We start from the raw sequence: 26,367 nt of genomic DNA, 5'->3' as shown, positions 1-26,367 counted from the left end.
TGGCTGAAGGCATGTATACACTTGCCAAAGCAGTTATCTTGTAGGAGACATCTTTTTGCCTTGAACTACGGTAAGTAAGGGGCAGCAAAGGTCTTAGAGTTCCGAGAGCTAAAGAGCTTTTAAACTCGATTATTGCACTTTTGTGAAAGGCTGACGTGGGGTTATCAATATGAAGCACCCTTCCAATGTAGCCATGCTGCTCTAAATAGTCAGATAGTTCTGTATCTATCTCTGTCTCAGTTAAACCACTAACAAGAACTGAGTTAGCAACTATAACTGCTTCTTGTTCTACAATCTCCATGGTGAGTATACACTTTGAGTACTGATTTAGATCTAGCTTTTGCTTAGCTTATTTCTGTAGTTTATATGTACGTGTTCTAGTTATTTGGTCTCACTGCTTTCAGTTTTTATTGCTCCTGGCTGGCTCGCCAAGTTTTATGTAGCGCTTTAGACACGAATGGGTGATAACGTACAGTAAGGTTACCTCAATTGACAATAGGGATAACACCAATGGACCAGTTAGGTTCGCTCGGGGAGCAAGTACATGGAAGAAATGAGACCAGGGATTGTTGAAATTTTAAAATGTATTGAAAGTTCTTTTTGTAAGATCTTTGAAATAAAACAAACGATCTTTAAACAAAACAGGTGTTCACAAAATACAATTTTCACAGAAAGTAAAAGAATATGAATGATCAACCCACAGGTAAATATGCACCTTTACTCAGTTTCACCTTTTACTTTGAGTTAAAGTGTTAATCAGGTCTAACACATATTTCTTTCTTTTAGATGTATTTACTCAACCTCTGTAAGTACTTATTATTATTATGGTATATTTACAGCTATTTTATCAACTAATTAATTAATTTATCCTTCTAGGTTCCCTTTAATTTAGGAGAAGTATTACGGTAAGTATTATATTTATTATCTTGGTAGGCTAGAGTTTAGAAATTTATTCTCTGTTTAAGAAGTTAGTTCAGGATTAGTTCTATGTTAGATTAACCTTTAGATTATTTAACCCAAAAACCATGAGTTTTACAGAACCATGAACAGTTACAGTAAAACAAAAAAAAACCAATAACCTCTTGTTTTCTTTCCACAGTTCTCAAATCTACAGAAATAAAATAACTGTTCAAAACAATTAAAATGTCCAACTTCTTGTTTCAGTGTCTAATATTTTTTTCTTCCAGAAAAAAAAATGCTTTTGAATCAAATTTCAGTTCATTCAATTACCAGTGTCCGTGTGAGTGGAAACTGCTCAAGAAAATATTCCAAAGAGAAAATATACTCAAAGTTTACTCGTGTTGTCCGATACGGGCTTGGCTCGCCATCTTGACACCCACTCAGTGCACCGGCCGTGTGCAGCTGAGCGATGTGAAGAGAGTTCTTGAAGATAAATCAATCCCAACCAAAAAACTGACCTGTTTACATAAAACAGCGTCTGAGTAACTCATATCATTTCTACAGTTCACTTAGCAAGATTAGCTTAGCTTAGCTGCTTGTGTTACATTCAATAGGATTAGTTTAGCATAGCGAGTAGCGCTAGCCGCTAAGCTAATTAGCGATATTTCATAGCTCTATTTACGTGACAGTTTCAATCAAAACACGTATAAAAGTGTGTTTAACACTCACCGAATCCACCCCGGTGTTCTTACACCGTATATTTTGATGAAACCTGGTTCAAAGTTCTCCTCCGTCTGCAGATTACCTAGGGCTAACTTGGAAAGTTTGGAAAGCTCGCAAAAGGATAAACTTCCTCCGTTTACCCTACTTTAGAGACGTCCTAGGTTCACTAGGTTCAGCGACCGTACTCAGCTATGAATAGAAAAGCTAAATCCTAGCATTTTCTAGGTTTAATACTCTTAGGTTCAGAAGTGCTCTCTCTATCTCTCACACAGAAGTCGTTCTGAGTATCCGAGCACTGCCCACTCCTCAACATAACCCGCTTCCGTCTCGCGGAGCAGTATGATTGGCTGCTGTTTAGCGCTCTTTCATTTTCTGGGAAACTGGTTGGCTACTTTTTTAGCGCCTTGAACCCTCTGAGAACTGATTGGCTGCATTTTTTTCCTTTTTAGCGCCTTAAAATCTATTTTATTTCTTTTCTGAAATAAATTAACAGTTTCTCTTTTTTTTATTTTAACCTGTCTGGAAGAGTTTTTAATCTATTGGTGAATTATTTATACTATTTCAGAATAAATATAGATTATAATTATTATTTGCATTCTCCATTAATCTACTTTATCAGTGTCTGTGACCCATTTAAGACCTGGGTTACACCTGCATATTAATGGTTTCCATGCCTTGTTGTTTGTTACTCCACCCCGCTGACATTGGTTCCCCATGTGTCTTGTCACGATTCCTTATCTGTTGTATTTAAATTCTGTGTCACTTGTCGTTTTTGCTGATAATACAGCTTCTGTGTCATTGTGATTCCAAGCCAATGATATGCCTGTTATTCTAAGTATTCTGAAGCATATTTAGTCTTGTTTTGTTTCGTTGCCCTTGTTAGTCTTGTTTTTGCGTCAGTTAATCATCTTTGTGTTGGCTATTTGTCTATGTTGGATTGCTTTCACCATGTAACCCTGGACCGTTGTAATGATTCTGAATATGGATTTGCACTGATCTTCTCAGCAATTGCTTTTGACTCGCAATCGCTACACCTTACGGACAGGTTAGATTCACAGCGGACAGGTTAGATTCATAGCAACCAACATACACTTATTCTGAACAGAAATCTCAGTTTCCACGAACTGCAAGTTTACAGACCCGAATTAGTGGCTAAACCTGTTTTCTGGAATACCACAAGGTCTACAAATAAGCCATTCACTTATGATCCTTAGAAATAACTAGAGAACAGCTGTTTTTGTGTGGTATTTTCTAATTTGTTAAGTGTTTTCCATTCCAGGCCACCGTACTAGTACAGGTCCTGCCCTTCGCTGCGTGCGTAACGTCTTTGAATGGGTCAAACGTCCGTTACACGTTAGAACGTGGAATCGTTCTCGTGACTGGGGACCGAGCGCGCGCCTGTGAGCACGAGGACACTTATAACAGCGGAAGGACCCTCTGAGATCAGGCATATGTCTGAGCATCAGTGCGTACGCTTGCAGGAGGACCTGATAAGGTAGATATCTTATTAATGTTAGCTTAACCATCGATTCAGAAAGATTGACCTTTTTGTTTTGGATGAAACGGAGGTTAAAACTCGCCACATGCTTTCCACATAAATGTGATTTATATCGATATGTTGGGAGCTGTCAACCCTTCTGAAGTGTTGCTCTGGGACTATATTGTAGAATAATATTGTCTGAAATGTTTCGGTGGCTACGCGACTAGCGTAAAGCAGCGACTCTGCTAGATATTCCGTCGCAAGTAAATTAAAACTGAATTTGAACCATTGAGCAGTTCAGAAAATGTAGACGCAGTTGCATAGATTGTTTGATCAGTATTTAAATGCAATTTTAGCCTTTAACACAGAATAAACCATCTATCTGCTAGTTTATAGACACTCTGCGCACTAAATGCAATTGAGGTACTGAACTTGCAGTGTTTAATGAACAAAGACGACTGATCAACGAGAAATACGGCCATTAGTTCACTAAGTGTAATGTAAACCCTATAACATCAACTGTTGTTATAAACATTACACACGTCTGTTTTAATATCTGCATATATTAATTAAATACTTTATTAATGTTGTATTTGCTGTGGTGTCCCGTGTGTATTCTCAATAAATAATTTAAGATATTTGCGGGCTGTTATTTAGACCGTTACTGAATGTGGCGCTCCAGAAAGAGTGCGCGTGCCGTTTAGAACAAGCAGAAAACGCCTTTAAAATAAAAGGTTAAGACAAAAGGATTTCTGGCAGTGTGAAACGGTGTCAGGTGATGTTCGGTTTTTATTCCAGCTGGGCTAATCCTTTGCATTATTTCTTGAGTCAGTAATTTTAAGCCGTGCTCTTTCTAAATCCGCGCTCACCGGTTTCTACGATGCTCTTGTGTCTGCAAGTCCCTTAAACTACGCGCAGTGTTTTAGGTTCATATCCATCAAGTTAACTGAATAAGCTGCACCTTGACTCTCCAAAAGAGAATTTCTGGCTCATCACCGATGAATGATGAGTTTATTTATGCGCCTGTTAGAGAACCGACACATTTCTAATTCCTCTGAGCGAATAGAGATCGTGTATATCTGTACGAGACTGTAACGAGAAACGGAGTTAGAAGAGATGCGCTTCATTATCTGTAATAAAAAGTACTACAATGCGTCTAGTCTGATAATTTCTGTTTTCGCCTATAGGGACTGTGAGAGATATATAAAGGGATGGGTACATAGCCCGTTAGATATTGAACGGTGTGAGAGATTAGAGAGAGGGAGATTAGGAAAAACAAGATTTGCTGCACACTGTCTTCCTTTCACCGTTTCTTATGTTCACGTTCACAAAGCCACTGTTGCCTTCTGAAATAAGCAGAATTAGCTTGTACGTTTTTCTTTTATTAGCCTATAACTTATATTAACACTAATCAGTTTATCGTTGGGCTATGTGCTTATACATACTTAAATCCACGTAGCCTTTGTGTATGTTTCAAGTGTTAGTGAGCTGTTAGGGCTCTATGTTGAGTCATATAACCTCCCATTTAAACAGCGTGCACTGTACACTGGGTTTAGTTAGTGAGTTAGAACATCATGTCTGAGTTATGCAGTTAAGCCAAGTGTGTTTCCACACATCCTACAGCAGAGCTGCTCTACATTAGCAGATTCCTTGACAGACCAGATTGGGTTTAAATACACCTTTTAAGTATTGAGTCCTGCCACATAGAACCCTGTCATGTCCCAACATCTCTGTGATGAGTCTGTACTAAATTTTGAGTTCTGAGAGCGTTGTTGCCATGGTGCTAGACATAGATGGTTAATGTACTAAAGGTCATGTTTCAAATAGAGCGAAACTATATTTTCAGTGTAGAAAAACATGGCCAATTTAAAGCATATTTGAAAGATGTTTTCAGCTCTGAGCAATACTGCAGTCCGTTCCTTCAAATATGTGTACGTTGTAGGTGTTTCCTCATCAGGGACATTCTTTGTGACAGTAAGCCAAAGCTCATACACTCGGCTCTGAAGCATCGTGTCTTCCTGAGTGGACTTCAGTTTGTAAATACTCAGTTATACTCTGTCCTCTCATGTCCTGAAAGTGGTTCCATGCCAGACAGGCGGAGTGTGTTGTGACCTGTTGGGCCTGGGTGGCAGGATTCCCAGGAAGACCTACAGACGATGAAGCACACGGATTTTTGCACCTCTAAGTCAAACCTCTCCCGAGTAACAGCATTACTTCATAAAATGCCTCGTGAATCACTTACCTTGCTAACTGTATCAACCATGAGTCACCACTGAAGAGAAGTGTCTTGTGTAAAAATTGTGAACATGCACCAGATCACATTTTTTGGTGAATTGAGTAATTGTCAGGACATATTTGAAGCTTTTTTGATTCAGTGCTTTAATGATGGTAATGAGCCAGTTCTGTAATGATATGGAGGTGGCTTAATTTATGAGTGATGAATCATGTTCATTCAGTAGCTTTTTTTGTTACAAATAAAAACATATTCTTCTCATGTGATAAGAAGTCGTCATGTCCTGAGAGTGAGTGAGGTCATTAATGAGATTGAGCTGACTGCTCTGTGCTGTAGCTATAGGGGATTAGATATCACTGAATGTCCTGAGTGAGCACACCTCCATTCTCCTTTTACCCTTGAGGTCCTGTTGATGGTGTGTTTTGTCTTTGTGTGTGTGTGTGTGTGTGTGTGTGTGTGTGTGTGTGTGACTAGCTGTGTCTGTGTTTTTAGATTTTCCCATGGGCCGGAGCAGTAGAAAGTTTGAGGACTGGAAATGTTCAGGAAGAGGCCTCCCCCAGGTAACTTGTAAAAAGTATTTTAATTGGATCTCTGATATTTTTTTGTGATCTAGGTTCTAGTTCTTATGTCTGTGGTATGTACCGCTACACCTAGCTAGCCGTAACAAACCGTATCCGGATGATCCACCCCTATCAGCTGAATATGCGACTGTGCTTTGCAGCTAGACTTCACTTTACAAAGGGCACATTTCACTTCATGTGAAAGTCACCATGTTCTGACCTTAAAAACTATTGGATCCTAATTTTCTTATCAACATGGCTTGGTAATTGTTTGGCTTATGTGAATAGTGATGGTTTTCCAGTTGGGTTTCTCTGTCTGCATGCATGTGATTTGAACAGAACAATAAAGTCTTATTTCACAAACATGCCATATTTTTCATAACATTATTGAACAAATAAATTAAACAATTATTGTCATTGATGGAAAAAGTATGTGTATTTCTGGCAGGGAGGTCTTCCAATATCACCTTAGTGTAAGTGAAAGTTTTAATGCCATAGTTAATTACGTAGAAGCCGGATATGATGTGTCCAAGTTATATTAACCTTTAAATCAACTACCAGTGATTACAAAATCCAGTTCTAGAAATGGACTTTATAATGAAGGTATTGGAGTTTAGTATTCAAAGAAGTGTGTTTCTGGCTATCACATTCCCGCAGAGCCGGAGTGGCTAATCGGGAGATTCGGGAGGATTCCCGATGGGCCGGCTTATGTCAGTCTCTAGTTTGGGCCGAAGGGAGGGAAAAATAATTTTGGGCCGGATTTGGGCATGAAAATCCCGGGCTGAAAAAGTGTCCCACTCCGGCCCTGCATTCCCGTTATATTAAAAAGTGGGATTTTTTTTTACAATTTTGGTTAGCCATTGTTCACAGCAGAATTCCATTACAAACTTCAATATGGTTTAATAAAATACACTAATAAATACAAAATAAAACATATTCTCAAGGATCTCTGAAGAAAACGTAAGCTGAAATAACCGAAAGAGTTCTGAAAAGTTCAGTCTGAACAGTCTGAAGAGTTAATTCCAGTCAATTTACAAAAGGGAAGAAATGTAGCACCTTTATAATTTGCACAAAGAAGCAGAGGTGCTAAAGCCACAGTATCAAACCAAAGCCCAGAGATCTATGATCACAAGTGAAAGGCACTGTGTGCAGGTGTGATTAGGGTCTAGTGCATTTTGGACATGCATGGTGAACTGATCATTCAAACCACTTTTGGTTGTGATCAGGGATGCAAATGTTTTTCACATGTTCCTGAAAATATTAAAAGATAATGTAATCAAAGGTGTCCTTGGGAATACAACTGATTTGTGAAAACTGCACGAAACCAATGGGGTTAAAGCTTGCTAACAGTTGTGCTTATTCAAGAACTGTAACCGTAACCTTTAGTCAAGAAGTCCATTTAATGTGTGGTGACTGGTTCACAGTTGTGAACATGTCCTACAAATTTGCAGGAATCTTGTGCATAACATCTGTGTTCATCATGAGTTAAAACCAGAAAAATGAGAAGTTATGATGGAGGAAACCATTGCTTTCAAGGAAGTGTTGCCTGGTTGTTTCACAGCTTTGCTTGAAGAGTATTAAATGTGATGTGATATCAGGAAGCATCGTGGAACAAGTATTATGGTCTTTGGTCTGCTTTGCTGTCTGAGGCCCTGAGCAGCTTAGTCACTGAAGGAACACAAAAAATAAATAGGTCAAAATCTCTTTTATCCATCGCACATGATTTACATGTAGCTGTTATCTGCTTCTGCCGTAGTTTTTGTTTTAATTAGACCGAGTGTGATTGTATATGATGTGAGTGTGAGTGTGTGTGTTGTGAGTGTGAGGGTGCGTGCTTGTATGTGTCCCCGTAGTGAGAGTGGATGAGAACACAGACACACAAGCATCTGTGTGAGTTGACGATTTGAATATTTGAATATGATATTGTAGCAGTCAGTGGTTAACACGCATACACAGTCCTGCCTGACCACAGTGTGTCCTTTTCTCCTGCGTTCACTCTCCCCTTTCCAAGCTGCAGATGCAGGGCTATGTGAAGCCATCTTGGCTCTGAATCTTACAACATCATGCACGTGTTTTGTTTTCTTGGAGCCAGTATGGCGGCGGATGCGTGGACACCCGCATCTCAGCCGGCTGCATCCTGAGCGAATCAAACGCGTCTCTGATTATGTCATGTAGAACAGCGTGGACCGCTTGGTGGCTCGTAAGTGATATTTGAGCTGCCATTTGATTTAAAATCGAGACGATGTTGGTGCTTTAGGGTTACAAAGCAAATCAATGTGAACGTGAAATGTGTTGAATTTAAATGCAATACGATTAAGATCTTTGACAACCAAACTCAACACGCGTGCGAAGGAATATCGCTAGCAAGTTTTTTTTTAAGTACTGATACGGTGCTCGATCTGGATTTCTAATGTTTTAGGTGGTTAAATTGTCCATTTCGTCGTTCTTCGGGCAAATAAGACAATGTCGAGCTGAGTGACCTCGGCTCTGCGGCAAAACTGACGGGAGGAACAACACAGCCTGGACGGACATTTATCACTGCCGCGTCGGTCAGTCTGCGTCGCAGTTTGAAGTCTGTCACGCGCGTGCACGCGGAGCGTCGGTGGATCCGTCCAGTGCATCAAACTCCATCTGAATCTGCGAACTTCTGCCGGTTTATGGCAATGACAACAGTGTAACGGAACCTTCCCAGAACCTTCTCCATTCAACATGACTATTCCCAAAGACATTCCAGTGAAGTGGCTGCCAAGCTTTTCTCCGCTGAAATGGATCAAATCGGGACTCCCAACCTCGGAAAAGATACAATGCGGGACAGGTATATGTTGGTTTTAATTGATGTTGTTGTTTCCAATAGTTAGAACATATTATTTTTTACATTGCTTCATGTCCAGTCCATATCTATGTACTGTCAACTTATTTATGTCATATCATCATTCCGAATATGATTTTGACTCATTTTTACCTGAGCTTCACATCATATTGATGTCAATAAAATATTGCATTCTTTTCCATTCCTGTGCTTGTCTGTCATTGCCTCATTTTGAATGTTTCCCAAAAGTGACATTAAATGTTTGTGTGTGTGTGTGTGTGTGTGTGTGAGTGTGTGTGTGTGTGTGTGTGTGTGTGTGTGTGTGTGTGTGTGTGTGTGAGACAGAGTGTTTGCTTCTGTGTCTGTGTCTTACCTGACCTTGTATGTACTACGTCAGAACAGCATTAATCCTTCAGTATTAATCATCATCACTCATGGACTGGGTTGCTATTCATCTCGCTGCCTTTTTCGAGGGGTCACCTTCATGACAGAGTTAAAATATTTACACTACGCAAAATATACTACGTGATTGTGTTAGCTAACTACTTATTATATTTGTCAACATGAAACGTAGTGTTCCACTAGTAACATCTGTTTACGCGGTGTGTGAAGCATGTGGACTTGCTTTAGGTTAAATATTGGAATGTAATAATGTTGAGTTGTGCAGTGTTTTCTGTGTTGTGCAGTGTCCCAGAAGGCTGATGCCAAATCACATGTGCTGTAGTAATAATTAAAATGTTAATCGAAATCACTTGTCTGAAGTAAAAGTGTAAATGTGATATATTCGGCCAGATTCACATGCAGTGAGAGGGCCCATTAAGCCCAAGTAACTGCAGGAAAAAGGGGCTATAAATGCATTTGGCCTAGATTCAGCATGGCTGTATAGTTAACTTAAAATAACAAATAGTTTATTCTTATATGTGTGTATAGAAAATTGAAATGAATGTGAAATAAATGAAATTTGTGAAATAGTTTTGCAGGTCAAACCCTCCATCTGTGCTCTAGACATCACTGTAGTTTTGCTCTAGACGTTACTGTAGTTTTCTCTCTTTTTCCAGTTTCCAGTTGCTGAAATGCATGTAAAGGGTTTAAAATGTTTACAAAGTGCTTCGTTGACTTGTGTCTGTCTCCTAATGTAACGAGATGGGCTTGACAGCCGCTTTCTCAGCATAATACAGAACACTTTGTCTGAAAATTTGTATAGTTTGAAAACATTGAATTTGGCTAGTCCAGGTGTTTATGACAAGGCATTTTTCCAGACGGCTCATGCTGTGGGTTGCAGTAATCCAGTCTTACAATAGAGAGCTTTACAATATGAAATTCTAAAAGTCATCCTTCTGTGCTTTTTCCTCCTGGATGTTGAGAACTGATGTCTCATTTGGCGTGTGGCGTTATTGTGGCACTTGGTGTGTGTGTGTGTGTGTGTGTGTGTAGAGGGATTGGACAATGAAACTGAAACACCTGGTTTTAGACCACAATAATTTATTAGTATGGTGTATTGGCCTTTTGTGGCCAATAGAGCTTCAATACAGCCACCAGGCTGGTCCAATTTAGCCATGAAACCTCCTACACTAAAATGACAGGTGTTTCAGTTTCATTGTCCAACCCCTGTATATCTGTTTATGTGGCCTACCACTTCGTGGATGAGTTGCTTCGTGGCTAATCCATTCTTTCACAAATGTTTGTAAAAACAGTATGGATGTCTAGGTGCTTGGTGCTGGGTGTTGGGTGGTGGCTGGTGTGTGTGGTTTGGGGTTGGGTGGTGGCTGGTGTGTGTGTAGTTGGGTGGTGGCTGGTGTGTGTATGGTTGGGTTTTGGGTGTTGGCCGGTGTGTGTGTGGTTAGGTGTTGGGTGATGTGTGTCTGGTTGGGTGTTGGATGATGTGTGTGTGTGTGTAGTTGGGTGGTGGCTGGTGTGTGTATGGTTGGGTTTTAGGTGGTGTGTGTAGTTGGGTGGTGGCTTGTGTGTGTGTTTGTTTGAGTGGACTGTGTGTGACTGCATATGGGAGGGGGTGGTTGTGTGTACAGCAGCTGGTGTGTCCATGGGTCAGGAGAAGGTTCCATGTGCACTTGTATCAGAGAGAGACACGTTACACCAGGAGTTACAGTCGGTTGGGCAGTAAAGTATATTGACCGTGGAGTAAAGACCTGAATCCTAACAAACAAACAGAGCAATCCAAATAAACAAGGTGCTCTGAAATATGTTTAAGATCTGCATACAGATTACGTTGGACTGAAAGCCTCTAGATCCAAATGTCTGCCATGCAAGAATCACTGTTAGGAAATACCCTTTTGTTAACCTTACTCATTAGCAGAGGGGTTACAGTGGTTTATTCATTCAGGTCAGAGGTTTGAGATCTTTCTTTGACAGTTGTGTATAGTCCTTATTTGAGCTTTCTTTATTCAGGATTAGGTGCATAAAACAAATGCAGCTAATGCTGTAAGAACTCTGTGCTCTTCTGGGGTTTAGTGTTTAGACACTGTGCTCTTCTGGGGGTTTAGTCTTTGTCAGTCAGTAACATGTTGCTCAGCTCTGACTCACACTGCAGTTGTGTGATGTCAGATGTCAGCTGATGCTCACATCAGATATCGCTCTCACCTCACACACCGTTCTCACGTAAGACAATGCTCTCAGGTCACGCACCACTCTCATGTCACACCCCACTCTCACATCAGACACCACTCTCACGTCAGACTTCGCTCTCACGTTACATACCACTCTCATGTCAGACACCGCTCTCATGCCACACACCGCTCTCACGCCACACACCACTCTCACATCAAACAGGACTGGACGGTGGCGTGACTTCTTTGATCTAATGAATAAATTTTTTTTGCCAAATCTTAAAAAAACATTCAGTTTCTGTTAATTAATTTCATTTTTATGTATTTTCTTGGTGTAATATTTATTTATTTAAATAAAAATATTTGAGTTCTTCAAAGCTTGCATAACGCACTCGCCACTGTGTATGAAAAGAGGCATAACAATTAAAGTTGCTTTGCTTTGTATGGAGCAAGGATCAAGTGCTGGATAATGTCTGAGTCTTATTTCCTTGATGCAGATGACCACAAAGGCGTCTGATGTGCATGTTACCAGCGCACTGCAGGTTCCTCACACACTTAAGTGCCACTAGAACGCCCAAAAGTGAGAAATGTGTTTGTAGTGCAGACATCACAGTTCAAAAGTGTGAGTGTGTGAGCATGTGTGTGTGTGTGTGTGTGTGTGTGTGTGTGTGTGTGTATAGGGGCTGCAGGCTGTTTGTAGGAGGGAGAATGCTTATACAGCACAAAGTGACCTTTCTGCAGGAAACCACAGAGACTCTGAGTAATTTAGTGAGTGCAGGACAGAGGTGTGTGTGTGTGTGTGTGTGTTTGTGTGTTTGTTTGTTTGTTTATTTGTGTCAGAATGTCTGTGATATTTTCTGATGCACCCATTTGCTGCAGACACAGATCTTGGTCATTCTCTTCTAGAGGGTGGGGAGTGTGTGATCGCATGTGTGATAATCCACACAGTTTCAGCAGTAGTTCCCACTGATACTTCATGATATATTGCAGGTGTGTTTTCCTCAGAAAGCTACAAGAAACGTGTGTGGTGTGTATTTTTGTCAAATATGCAGTCAAAGCCTCATCAGTATTACAGCATTGCAGAGGAGCAACAGACGAACCAAACACTTCAGCACAATCAGAGGAGGCCTTAGCCACACACACACACATACACATATATACACCCACACACACACACATGCACATGCACACACACAGACGCACATGCACACACACACGCACATACACACATATACACATATATACACCCACACACACACATGCACGCACACACACATACACACACACACATGCACACGCACATGCACACGCACATACACACGCACATGCACACACACACGCGCACACACACACATACACATATACACATGCACATGCACACACATACACACACGCGCGCGCACACACACGCACACAACACACACGCATGTACATGCACACACACACACACACACACGACCTGCTCCCCTTAGCTTAGCCACAGATATGCGTACACACACACACACACACACACACACACACACACACACACACACACACACACACACACACACACACACAACCTTCTCCCCCTAGATAATAAGCTATAGCCACACACACGCACACACACATAACCTGCTTTCTGTAGCTTAGCCACACACGCACACACAATCTGGTTTCTGTAACTTAGCCACACACACAAAAACACAACCTGGTCTCTGTAGCTTAGCCACACACACACACACACACACACACACACACACACACACACACACACACACACACACACACACACACACACACACACACACACACACCAGGGGTCTCTGCTGTCCTTCTAATAAATGGAGTGGAGTATATCAGGAGAAAACTGATATAGAAATAACCAAAAAAAAACCACACGTCTAAAACATGGGCCACAACTGAATATATCTAATATGGTTGTGTGTATAACAATTTCCAATGTAATGTAATGATATTTATATGGTCTGAATAGTGCATGAATTTTATTGCAACCATTTCACAAAAAAATTGTTCACATCTATAGTATCATAAATTTCTCCAGTGTAGAGTCGTGCGTAGGGTTGCCACCTAGGTCTGACAAAAAACAAGGACACTGTCAAGTTGTTGAGCAGGGGTGGCGAACATAAAATGTTACCGGAGGGGTTTAAAATGGACACAGCGAGAAAAAAACAGATTTAAAGTGTGCAGAAGCAGTCTGAATCGTGGTTTGAACTAACCTAGTTTTTTTGCCGGGACCGAATATTACAGTTTTTGACGACTGCTAACGTGCATTTCCCAATACTTGTGATACATTGTCAAAACTCTAAACACAGCAACACATTGACCTCACACAAATAGCCAAATAGTTAATATTGTGTTCAAAAGCACATTTTCTTAACTAAATAACAACTCTGCATTTCACAATGCAAACAACTTTATTAAAACACAGCAAACCTGGTTCAGTATCCAATCATTCTTTCAAACACTAGAACATATTCTCTTTTCGAGATGAACATAGTCAATCACTGCACAACCACTGTAAAAAAACTAACATTTGATGACAATACAGAAACAGTATTACATGTAATATTTTACTCTCTCCCAGCAAACAACACACATTTTACAGTAACATCTGTTGTTTTCTTAGTCAGTTCATTTTTACTGTAATCCGCTTCATTTGGACTTTTTTCAAATGTGTGCATTTTTGGCAACATACTGTCTACACAATGAGTGATATTTACTGTCAGGTACTATATGGAATGTAGATTAGACAAAAAAGGAGTCAGTAACAGTTTTGCAGTAAAGGGTATATTTTACTGTATTAGGGACATTACTGTAAATTGTGGCCTAACCCAAAAAATAATTATCGTAATTGTAAACATAATTAGCCATGGTCCCATATATGTAAAAATACACATATACAAAAAAAGCCACACAAGGGGGAAAAACAGAATACAAAACTGAACAGTCTTGTTAGGTCTAATCTAAACGGCCTTCAGCAGTTGGCCACATGTTTTCATCCACATCACATCTGATGTTGGCCCTTGCCATGGACCTGGGAAAGAAAAGCTTGGTATGCCTTATTCACCCCTGGCAGTCTTCAGCTGAAATGTCCCTTCAGCCGGGATCCATTGCATGCAGCAGGGACATTTGGTCATGGGGCCGATGATCATACACCTTCCACCTCCAGACTGAAAAAAGTTCCTTAGTGGTGTTGAGGAAAGGCGAGTAGGGCGGGAGGAAAAGGGACATCACTCTTGGATGGTCTATAAACCAGTTTGTGATGACATGAGAATGACAAAATGCTACATTGTCCCATCACAAATGTCCTCGTGTTTCCTCTCACCTGTTCCCTTTCTGCTTCTGGAACCAGTTGTTGGTAGACTTCATTCAAAAACGAAAGAAGGAGGTCACTGTTATAGGGACCAATCTGGCATTTGTGAAGGACCAAACCAGCACTTGAGATTGCAGGAAAAATTGTTATATTTGCTCCTCTCTGACCCGGTACATTACTGTACTTCATTTAATACTTTTTATAAATATATATATATATTTTATACTATACTTCATTTATCTATATGTGCAAAAAATGTGTACAACAGTAATTAGTTTTTGCTGCCTTTGTTTTTGCAGAACTTGGCATTTTATACGATATTTAAGGTTTTGAACCTTAGGTTTTCATTTTTGGCATGCTATGTACAAGCAATTGTAAATAAGACAAAAACGATCCAGAATTTTGTTATTGGATAACCTTGTGTGTATAGAAAATTTAAGCATTATAAAAACATGTAAAATGACTGCATTTTGTGCCATAACAACATGACTTGAACTAATAGTATAGCCACTGAAAACTGATGTTGTGTTCACTGTGTTTGGAGTTTTGAAAAATGTGACTACAGATTGGACAAACGCACATTAGCAGTCGTCAAAAACTGTAAAAAGAAGAAAAACCGGGACAGCCCGGGAAACCCAGGACAGGCACGTGAAAACCGGGACAGTCCCGGGAAAACCGGGACAGGTGGCAACACTAGTCGTGCGCATAGGTTAGCTTTAGGGTTAGGGTTAGCTGTTAGCTGTGGGCTTGCTGGCAATACATATCTGTGCCTTAGCCAGTGATGACTGGCCAACCCCCTGGTAACCCTAATCTCCCTGTCTACACAGCTTTGTCTCATAAAGGGATCATTCCATCAGAAATGTATAGTGCAGTACTGAGCCCATTAACAGATGTGTAGTGCAGGGCCACATGTGGTAATAAAGACAAAGGTTTCTGCACTAGATTATTTACCTTCTGCAGTCATGTGCTGTTGGTTGGGAGAAACAGCTCAGTCTGTTAGTGTGATTTGATCACTCAGATGTCATTTCTGCCACTTTTTCAGCTTCCAAATGTTACTCCCTAATTGTACTTGCCAGTCCCCTCTCAGTACTCTCCCAGTACCCTCTCAGTACTCACCCAGTACCCTCTCAGTACTCTCTCAGGACTCTCCCAGTACCCTCTCAGTACTCTCCCATTACTTTCTCAGTACTCTCCCAGTACTCTCTCAGTATTATTATCTCTCAGTATTATCTCTCAGTTATCACAAAACAATGGTTACAGTCACAACAGATGTGTTCTAAATACGTATGTGCGCATGCATGTTCATGTACGTGTGTGTGTGCACATGTGTGCGTGTGTGTGTGTCTTTGTCTGTGAGAAAGAGAGTGGAGTGAATCTGAAACTGTTTCCCCTACCTGCTTTCAGCAGAAGTGAAAGCAGTAGATGGTGTATAATTGGCTCTCTCTCTGTTCTGTTTTCTGCCTCAGTGAGCAGCCATTCACCTCCCATGTTCCTTCATGTGTACTTTCACACAATATGTTGCTACACAGAGTGGCCACTTGATTACGAAGGTATAGGCAGGGCATCTTAATAGAGATTTATACACAAGAGAATTCAATTCCAGAGCATTAGTACGTAACCTAATCCTAACCTACTAAATCTCACAACATTAGTATGTAATAACCTAATAAACCTCAGCCATGTTGTGCATTTTTTGTGAGACTTGTGAAGTGAAGATGTCCTACACACAAGTTGAGCAGATATGTACCAGTAACATGAGCAAAGCAGCACTGGGCCCTGTATGTACCAGTAACTTTAGCACAGCAGCACTGGGCCCCGTATGTACCAGTAACATGAGCACAGTAGCACTGGGCCCCGTATGTACCAGTAACATGAGCAAAGCAGCACTGGGCCCCGTATGTACCAGTAACATTAGCACAGCAGCACTGGGCCCTGTATGTACCAGTAACATTAGCACAGCAGCACTGGGCCCCGTATGTACCAGTAACATGAGCACAGCAGCACTGGGCCCCGTATGTACTGTACCAGTAACATTAGCACAGCAGCACTGGGCCCCGTATGTACCAGTAACATTAGCACAGCAGCACTGGGCCCCGTATGTACCAGTAACATTAGCACAGCAGCACTGGGCCCTGTATGTACCAGTAACATTAGCACAGCAGCACTGGGCCCCGTATGTACCAGTAACATTAGCACAGCAGCACTGGGCCCTGTATGTACCAGTAACATTAGCACAGCAGCACTGGGCCCTGTATGTACTAGTAACATTAGCAAAGCAGCACTGGGCCCTGTATGTACCAGTAACATTAGCAAAGCAGCACTAGGCCCTGTATGTACCAGTAACATTAGCACAGCACAGCACTGGGCCCTGTATGTACCAGTAACATTAGCACAGCAGCACTGGGCCCTGTATGTACCAGTAACATTAGCACAGCAGCACTGGGCCCCGTATGTACCAGTAACATTAGCACAGCAGCACTGGGCCCTGTATGTACCAGTAACATTAGCACAGCAGCACTGGGCCCCGTATGTACCAGTAACATTAGCACAGCAGCACTGGGCCCTGTATGTACCAGTAACATTAGCACAGCAGCACTGGGCCCTGTATGTACTAGTAACATTAGCAAAGCAGCACTGGGCCCTGTATGTACCAGTAACATTAGCAAAGCAGCACTAGGCCCTGTATGTACCAGTAACATTAGCACAGCACAGCACTGGGCCCTGTATGTACCAGTAACATTAGCACAGCAGCACTGGGCCCTGTATGTACCAGTAACATTAGCACAGCAGCACTGGGCCCCGTATGTACCAGTAACATTAGCACAGCAGCACTGGGCCCTGTATGTACTAGTAACATTAGCAAAGCAGCACTGGGCCCTGTATGTACCAGTAACATTAGCACAGCAGCACTGGGCCCTGTATGTACCAGTAACATTAGCACAGCAGCACTGGGCCCTGTATTTACTAGTAACATGAGCAAAGTAGCACTGGGCCCTGTATGTACCAGTAACATTAGCACAGCAGCACTGGGCCCTGTATGTACTAGTAACATTAGCAAAGCAGCACTGGGCCCTGTATGTACCAGTAACATTAGCACAGCAGCACTGGGCCCTGTATGTACCAGTAACATTAGCACAGCAGCACTGGGCCCTGTTTAGCAGATGCTCTCATCCAGAAGCTTCATAACCTGCACCAACAGTCTTTTCATTGTGTGTTTTAATTCCTTAAATGTAAACGACTTATCCACACAGCCGTGCAACAGTCGTGTCAAGTGTGTGTGAGTCTGACCAGATGCAAACCAGTAGCTCAGTAGCTCCTCCACAGGCAGGACGTAGCCAGTCAGCAGCAGCTGGGAGGGGTTCTGCCGAGATGTTGTGGGAGCTGCTGAGATGTAGGATCTGCTGAGATGTTGTAGGATCTGCTGAGATGTTGTAAGATCTGCTGAGATGTTGTAGGATCTGCTGAGATGTTGTGGGATCTGCTGAGATGTTGTGGGATCTGCTGAGATGTTGTAGGATCTGCTGAGATGTTGTGGGATCTGCTGAGATGTAGGATCTGCTGAGATGTAGTGGGATCTGCTGAGATGTAGTGGGATCTGCTGAGATGTTGTGGGATCTGCTGAGATGTTGTGGGATCTGCTGAGATGTTGTGGGAGCTGCTGAGATGTTGTGGGAGCTGCTGAGATGTTATGGGAGCTGCTGAGATGTTATGGGAGCTGCTGAGATGTTGTGGGAGCTGCTGAGATGTTGTGGGATCTGCTGAGATGTTGTGGGAGTTGCTGAGATGTTGTGGGATCTGCTGAGATGTTGTGGGATCTGCTGAGATGTTGTGGGCTTTTGTTGGTTGGTAATGCTCAGAAATGGCCTAATGTTTTGATGTTTTTTATTTCTGCAGAAGAGGAAAGGAGGGTCAGAGCAAACGACAGGGAGTACAACGAGAAGTTCCAGTACGCGGTGAGATACACACACACACACACACACACACACACACACACACACACACACACACACACAGACAGACAGACAGATACACACGCACACACACAGACAGATACACACGCACACACACAGACAGATACACACGCACACAGACAGACAGATACACACACACACAGACAGACAGATACACACACACAGACAGATAAACGCGCATACAGACAGACAGTTATGCACACAGACAGACAGTTACACACACAGACAGACAGATACACATGCACACAGACAGACAGATACACACACAGACAGACAGATACACATGCACACAGACAGACAGACACACACAGACAGACACACAGACATGCTCAGGCCCCTTGATGTACAGTTATTGTATTGTAGACTTGATTTTAGAAAGCATTTAACTGCAGTGTTACCCATCTAAACTTCCAATGCTACTCCGAAAGCTTCTAGACACATGAGGAAATGTAGTTTGTACAGACCCCTTTATTCCATAGTTTGCAGCAGCCCTTTTGGCAGTGATTACAGCTGTAGATTTTCTTAGATATATTTCTGCCAGCTTTGCACACCTGCATTTGGGAAGTTTATCACATTCTTCAAGGCAAATGCTTTCAGGCTTTGTCAGATTGGTTGGTGAGCATGTAAGAACTGCCATTTTCAGATCAATGTTAGGGTTTACGTCTGGGCTTTGGCTGGGCCATCAAGGACATTCAGCGACAAACACACCCTGAAGCCTCTCCAGACTTGCTTTGGCTGAATCATTGAAGGTGAACTGTCAAAGTCAAATTTATTTGTATAGCACTTTATACCACCACCTTTGCCACAAAGCAGCTTCAGACACGTTCAAGTGTGAACCCCCAGTGAGCAGGTCAACGGTAACGGTGGCAGGAACAAACTCCCTAGAGCATGAGGAAGAAACCTGGAGAGGAACCAAGACTCAAAGTCCTCCTCTGGTTGACAGTAGGAGAGCAACACAACAGCAGCAAAACTATCATACCAGCCTGAGTTGTATGTGCTCTGGAGGAATAGCTCCTCAATTTAGCTGAACTCCTCCATCCCTCAGTTGTTAGCAGCCTCTCCGCCACTGAGATGCGTAGTGACATGGCACCGCCATGTTTCACAATGTTAGCCAAGTGATGAGCAGATATGGACCTTTCTGTTCTGCACAAACAGCTCAGTCATTTAATTTATACTGTAGTCCTGTACAGACTTTAATCAGGCTTTCATACAGCTTTAGTTAACAGCTTCCATCTTGCCATAAAGGACATATGGATTCTGCAGAGGAGGTTTTCCATTCATCCCTGCAATGCGCTTTTGTAGCTCTTTAAGAATGACTGTTGGGTTCTTTCCTGCCTGAGTCCTTTCTGTCCGCGTGTCCTGTGAGGTCAAATATGGATTCATTTCCATTCCAGAGTGATTGAGTATGAGCTGTGATTGAGTATGTGCTGTGATTGAGTATGAGCTGTGATTGAGTATGAGCTGTGATTGAGTATGTGCTGTGATTGAGTATGAGCTGTGATTGAGTATGTGCTGTGATTGAGTATGTGCTGTGATTGAGTATGTGCTATGATTGAGTATGTGCTGTGATTGAGTATGAGCTGTGATTGAGTATGTGCTGTGATTGAGTATGAGCTGTGATTGAGTATGAGCTGTGATTGAGTATGTGCTGTGATTGAGTATGTGCTGTGATTGAGTATGAGCTGTGATTGAGTATGAGCTGGAATGATTTACCAGAAAAACATGACCAAATGAGTCACCTCATCATATCTGAACAATGATTACAAATACTTCATCTAAAAATGGATCTTGATCTTTGGATCTTGACAAATGTGTCTTAGATTATACGTATTATACTTCTAAGTTCACTTTACAGTATATCTTTTGAGTATAGGTTTCAAGATATGGGACCCCTACCAGTGTCATGATATGGGGCCCCTACCAGTCGCCTCCGTCCACAGCGGCAGTATTTCATGTTGCGTTGTGTTCGTCCCACAGGTGGGCAGGGCTTACTATAATCCCCCACACCTGATGGCTGTTTGTCCATCTATATATGTATTGTCTTTGTACAAAAGAAAGATGGAATATCAGGGAAATTTGTAGTCTATTTCCTGTTCTTAAATAGGGTTTTTAATGCGGTCAGCCTACATTAGTAAAAGTAATGCAAACCAAGGTGAAGCACTGCTCTACTTGTTATGCTCCTGCGGCTCTAAAGAGGCCCCGCCTTCTGTTTTTGCAGAATAACTGCATCATGACCTCAAAGTACAACATCATCACCTTTCTGCCGGTCAACCTGTTTGAGCAGTTCCAAGAAGTGGCCAATACCTATTTCCTGTTTCTTCTCATACTGCAGGTACAATCATTTTGTCTGCTGTTCATTTGTTTTTTTATCACAGAAATGTAAATATGTACGTTCAGAGCATAGGAATCTGGGTAATATGATTGAACAGCCAATCAAAAAGGTGGGAGCAGCCCTGACTGTGGAGATTGTATTGATGACAGGGTATCCAGGGATGGTTTTATGGTGTAGTGTGTGTGTGTGTGTGTGTGTGTGTGTGTGTGTGTGTGTGTGTGTGTGTGTGTGTGTGTGTGTGTGTGTGTGTGTGCACCAAGGTTATAGGGCAGAGTACAGGGTCGATAGCCTGGCTGCTTCTTCCTCTGTCAGGAGTCAAAAAATAAAAGAGTCCTGGATGACTCACGCCAGTTAATCTCACAGCTGAGGCATTCAGATCTATCATGCCTCATGATAGAGAGTTAACGTTGCAAACGTCCTATTATTTATTGCGAGCATGGAGTTTGGCTGTCGGCAGACCAGGATTAAGTCCGTGACGGATCGCGTGATGCACGTGAGCAGACGTGTCGTCAGCGTGTCGTCAGCAATGGGATCATCTTACCCAGTACAGGATAGGACAGGCCACTGTGCAGGAGAGAGAAACTGCATGCGATGGAATTATGATCATTCTGTTTCATTAATTAAGTGCTTTTCCCAAGGTCAGCCTGTAAATCACAATACACACACATACGCACACAAAAATAATGACTATGACGTTTTGTGATGACCCCAGTATATATTCTGTGTGATAGTTTTAGTAAGATCACCAACCTGCACGGCAGACACAGTCAACATCAAAGGACAGGTTAGGGTGGAGTCATGGGGTTAGAGTTCCTTTAACAGGTTAATATATGCTAATTAATGCATATTCGTCCCCAGTAAACATTCTCCTCCCCATTGAATCCTCCTTCTGTTAGTAGCTTCCTCTTCTATTACAGCCTCTAAAAATGACAGCAGTTCTGAAAGTTAACACGTCTCTCTCTTCCCTCCCTCTTTCTCTTTCTCCTTTTTTCTCTTTCTCTCTGTCTGTCTCTCTCCCCCTCTCTGTCTCTCTCTCTCTTTATTTGCTGTATCTCTCTCTCTCTCTCTCTGTATCTCTCTCAGTTGATTCCTCAGATCTCCTCTTTGTCCTGGTTCACCACCATAGTGCCATTAGTTTTGGTGCTGAGCATCACAGCAGTCAAAGATGCCACTGATGACTATGTGAGTCTCACTTTGTCTTTTGGTCTCCCTCTCTCTTTCTCTTTCTCTCTCTCTCTCTCTCTCTCTCTCTCTCACACACACACACACACACACACACAGAACCTCACATGCACACACATGCATAACCACACCCACACACACACACACACACACAGTGCTTCTGGTACATGTTTCATACAACACAGTAACACACTGAGCTGTAAGCCATGTGGTTGCTTAAAGCCCTCTCTGTTTCTACTGTAGTTTCGTCATAAAAGTGACAACCAGGTGAATACACGTCAGTCTCAGGTGCTCATCAACGGCATGTGAGTCTAAACCCATCAAACAGTAGTACTGAATCACCATCCAATAGTTTGTGTATATTTATGATTTCATCCAATAGTGTGTGCATAATTCTTATGTCATCCAATAGTGTGTATAATTATTGTCATCCAATAGTGTGTGTATACTTATTATGTCATCCAATCGTGTGTGTATAATTATTGTCATCCAATAGTGTGTGCATAATTATGATATCATCCAATAGTATGTGTATAATTATTGTGTCATCCTATAGTGTTTGTATAATGATTATTGAGATTATGTCCTCTGCCTGCTGTAGTCTTCAGAAAGAGAAGTGGATGAATGTGAGAGTGGGTGACATTATCAAACTGGAGAACAACCAGTTTGTGGCAGTAAGTCTTACTCTGCCTTGTGACATGTAATCCTGTAGTAAATCGTTCAGAATTGTTTAGGATTACAGTTTTTCTCAGTCAATTTTGTTCATTTCTCAGATCAGAATTGAAATTCTCAAAACTGTTCAATCTCCACATCTCCTTTTCACTTGTGTACATCATAATTGCATTTCTCATTGTGTTTCACATTTTGCAAATGCGTTTGTACATTTTGCAAATTGACATGGACAATTGTCTGTTGTCTTTTACATTATCAGTTGCTTATGTCATGTTTATCAAAATGTGTTGTACGGATTATCTGTTGAATTGTCTTACCCTCCAAAACATTTAGACTTTAGGTCTAGGTCATTACATGCAGAAGTGCTGAACATGTTGTCATAATCTCTAAGGCTGGGGTGCCCAATACGTCGATCGCGATCTACTGGTCGATCGCGAAGGAAGTGTGGGTAGATCGCATGACATTACAATGTAAGGGATGAATGACAGGCTATCATCCATCTGCACTGACCGGGTAGCCAATCTGATGTCTGAACTTCTGACCACCTATGCATGCGTGTTAAACCTCGCTAACTTGTTCAGTTACCTTGCTGAGCCTCCAAGTTATTTAAACTAATTACAACATAGCCTAAGAAGCCTAAAACCAAAAGAAGGGAAATGTGGAGCCCGGCATTTTCGGACTGTTCAAGCATAATTTCGGGTGAGTAACTTAATTGTTAAGCACAAGAAGTCCTTCCAAGACGGAGAGATGATAAAAGAGGCATTTGAGCTATCGAGGAATACAGTTACATTTATCGCTACAATTAGCGATTCTTTAAAATACTTTATAAATATAAATAAAAATAAATAAAATACTTTATCCTAAAAATAAAAAAGGAAAAGGAAAGAAAAAATACACAATTTAAAATAGTAATAATAACTTAAATAATGATAATATAGAAGAAATACATTTGTTTTGCATTTTTATTGTAGGTAGATAATTTTGATTTGGTCATCTTATAAGTAGCTCGCAAGCTGAAAAGGTGTGGGCACCCCTGCTCTAAGGCATCCTTTTTTGTTGTTGTTATGTTTTGGTAATTTTATTCTAACTTGATGAAATTATTCGCAGGTTAACATTTAGTTACAGTAAGAAAGGGAATTTGTGAAGGTTTAGATCAACCAATGGTCTCAACCATAGGTCAGAGGTTCATCTCGTGAACTTTTACTGTAATTGGCAAACATACATAGACACTAAACACTGCAGTATCACAAAATCTCATAATGGAAAGACGAGGTCATGTACAGGGTGAACAGCCAAGAAGAGGAGTAAGACCAGAGCCGGCCCTGACCAATGTGGTGCCCTAGGCGAGATTTTGGTTGGTGCCCCCTGCATCATCAATCATTGGGTTGATTGTGTCACTATTAAAGAAACAAATAAAAAGCAAATGACTTAAATATTACCATATAACAAGCAATAAATATAAAGGTGTTGCACAAAAAATATTTTAAAACTATTTTACATAACGTAGTGCAGAGAACAACTTTTAAATATTAATAATAAATAAAAAATAAAAATAAAAAAACAACAACTAGCACCAGTGCAAATCAGGGCACTACTAGGATTGGGCAGTATGATGACAGTGGCGGTTTTCACTAAGATCATACAGAGGGGAAAAAGCCACAATGACGATTGAGTGTTAGTTGTGAGTCAAGTGAGCTGGTTTCAAAGAAAAACACAACAGCTACAGATTGGCAACATTTTGGATTTGTTTCAAATAAAAAGGAGACCATTGGAGCACGCCCCCACGATTTTAATTCGATAATATGATTGGTTGATAAAACTGCCAATCTATAATAAAAGCTCTCAATGTAAAAGGGCCTTTCTCTCTTTTACTTAGAAACAACGGTGTGAAATATTCTGATTGGTTGATTTTTTATTTCACCGCTGAGGTTTTTTTCCAGCACAAGTACGAAAAATGGATTTGAAAGCCAATTTATAGGAAAAATACAAATTATTGGTCAAGCGTTATTAACATATATTACATATAATAGATAAAGCATCCTTTTAAAGATCAATTAACCTTCAGAGAAGGCGTTGAAGTCCCTGACGATTCGCCAATGGTATAGTGTTAATTCACCACATATTACCATTATATTACCTGTTTTTCTGCCTTTTTGAGGTCTTTACAGGGAGATGTCACTCACGCTGCGGTGTACAGAGAAACAGTAACGAGGTGCGCAGAGCGCGCGGGGGAGGGCGGGTTGGCGCGCGGGTGATAGGTGTCGTGTGTTGTTATTATAAGAATTATTAATTTGACTAATATTATTAAACAATGAAATTATGATAATGTGGACTGCTTGTTTTCACATTTATTAATTGTTCATTTGTTAAAAAAAAAAAAACCGCATGCACGCGAGCGCCCCCCTGGACAGCCGGCGCCCCTAGCATTTGCCTATATCGCCTAATGAAGGGCCGGTGTTACACCGAATTCTGCGACCGTCGAATTTTGTGACCGCAGAGGGCGCTATTTTGCAGTTTAAGTTAGTTTCAGTTCATAGGCACGAGCGCTTTACGCCGACGCGCTTTCTTTTCTCGTTTTGCTGCTGTCCACGAGCCAAAATATGAGAGATGCGTGTATTTACATTTTATGTCGTCTGTTAACAAGAATGTTTCATTACAACATTTTTACACGTGACGACAGGAGTAAAGTCAGCCAATACATACGCCTGACAATAGCAAACTTTTCATAAGTAAGTTATGTAAGCTGCTGTCATTTGGACCTCATTCCGAATGGTAATTATACCCTTCTGAATAAAATGTTTAAATATAGTCTACTAAAACGTTTTTGCTATCACTGTTTTCTGTTATTGTGGAGTCACAGTGGGTGATGTGTTTCCATGGTAGATGTGACAGAGGTCACCAGTTCTTAATATGTGACCCCACTGAATTTCCACCTATAATCATTTTGAAAACAGCCATGTCTTTCCTGGTGACCTACCATCCCGTCACCTTATTAGACAGAAAGAAAAAAAATTATGAATGGAATGGACAAGTGCACTTTGGAATAGGGGTCACCGATTCTGACGGCTGCCATCAGAATATGTGACCCCACTGAATTTCCACCTATAATCATTTTGAAAACAGCCATGTCTTTCCTGGTGACCTACCATCCCGTCACCTTATTAGACAGAAAGAAAAAAAAATTATGAATGGAATGGACAAGTGCACTTTGGAATAGGGGTCACCGATTCTGACGACTGCTGTCTAAATATGTGACTGCTGTCCATCTCCATACAAACTAGTTAAAACCCAACCAAATGTTTTCAGGTGACTTACCATCCCTACACCTGTTAGCCAAAGAAAAACATTCATGAATGGAGTGGACAGACTGACCGTGGCATAGGAGTCACCCATTCTGACAGCTGCCAACTGGATCTGTGACTTTAATGTATCTTCAAAAAATATTAAAAGATCGTTTTAAAAACGTTTTAGTAGACTATATTTAAACATTTTATTCAGAAGTGTATAATTAACATTCGGAATGAGGTCCAAATGACAGCAGCTTACATAACTTACTTATGAAAAGTTTGCTATTGTCAGGCGTATGTATTGGCTGACTTTACTCCTGTCGTCACGTGTAAAAATG

The 26,367-nt window shown here is 41.3% G+C and overlaps 1 protein-coding gene across 1 annotated transcript in view; it reads left to right on the top strand.

Annotated features, from left to right (window-relative positions):
- Positions 1-2,933: 2,933 nt before the first annotated feature.
- Positions 2,934-26,367, top strand: part of atp8b2 (ATPase phospholipid transporting 8B2) — a 52,799-nt gene continuing 29,365 nt past the window's right edge. Inside the window, 7 exon segments of the mRNA XM_076970096.1 lie at positions 2,934-3,118; positions 5,811-5,896; positions 18,480-18,538; positions 20,775-20,888; positions 21,972-22,070; positions 22,314-22,375; positions 22,672-22,744. Coding sequence (XP_076826211.1) covers positions 5,872-5,896; positions 18,480-18,538; positions 20,775-20,888; positions 21,972-22,070; positions 22,314-22,375; positions 22,672-22,744 — 432 coding nt within the window. The 5' untranslated portion in view covers positions 2,934-3,118; positions 5,811-5,871.

The sequence above is a fragment of the Brachyhypopomus gauderio genome, chromosome 13 (genome assembly GCF_052324685.1).
Source record: "Brachyhypopomus gauderio isolate BG-103 chromosome 13, BGAUD_0.2, whole genome shotgun sequence".
Classification (NCBI taxonomy): domain Eukaryota; kingdom Metazoa; phylum Chordata; class Actinopteri; order Gymnotiformes; family Hypopomidae; genus Brachyhypopomus; species Brachyhypopomus gauderio.
Note: the sequence above shows the minus strand (reverse complement) of the source record. Positions and strands in the feature narration are given on the sequence as shown.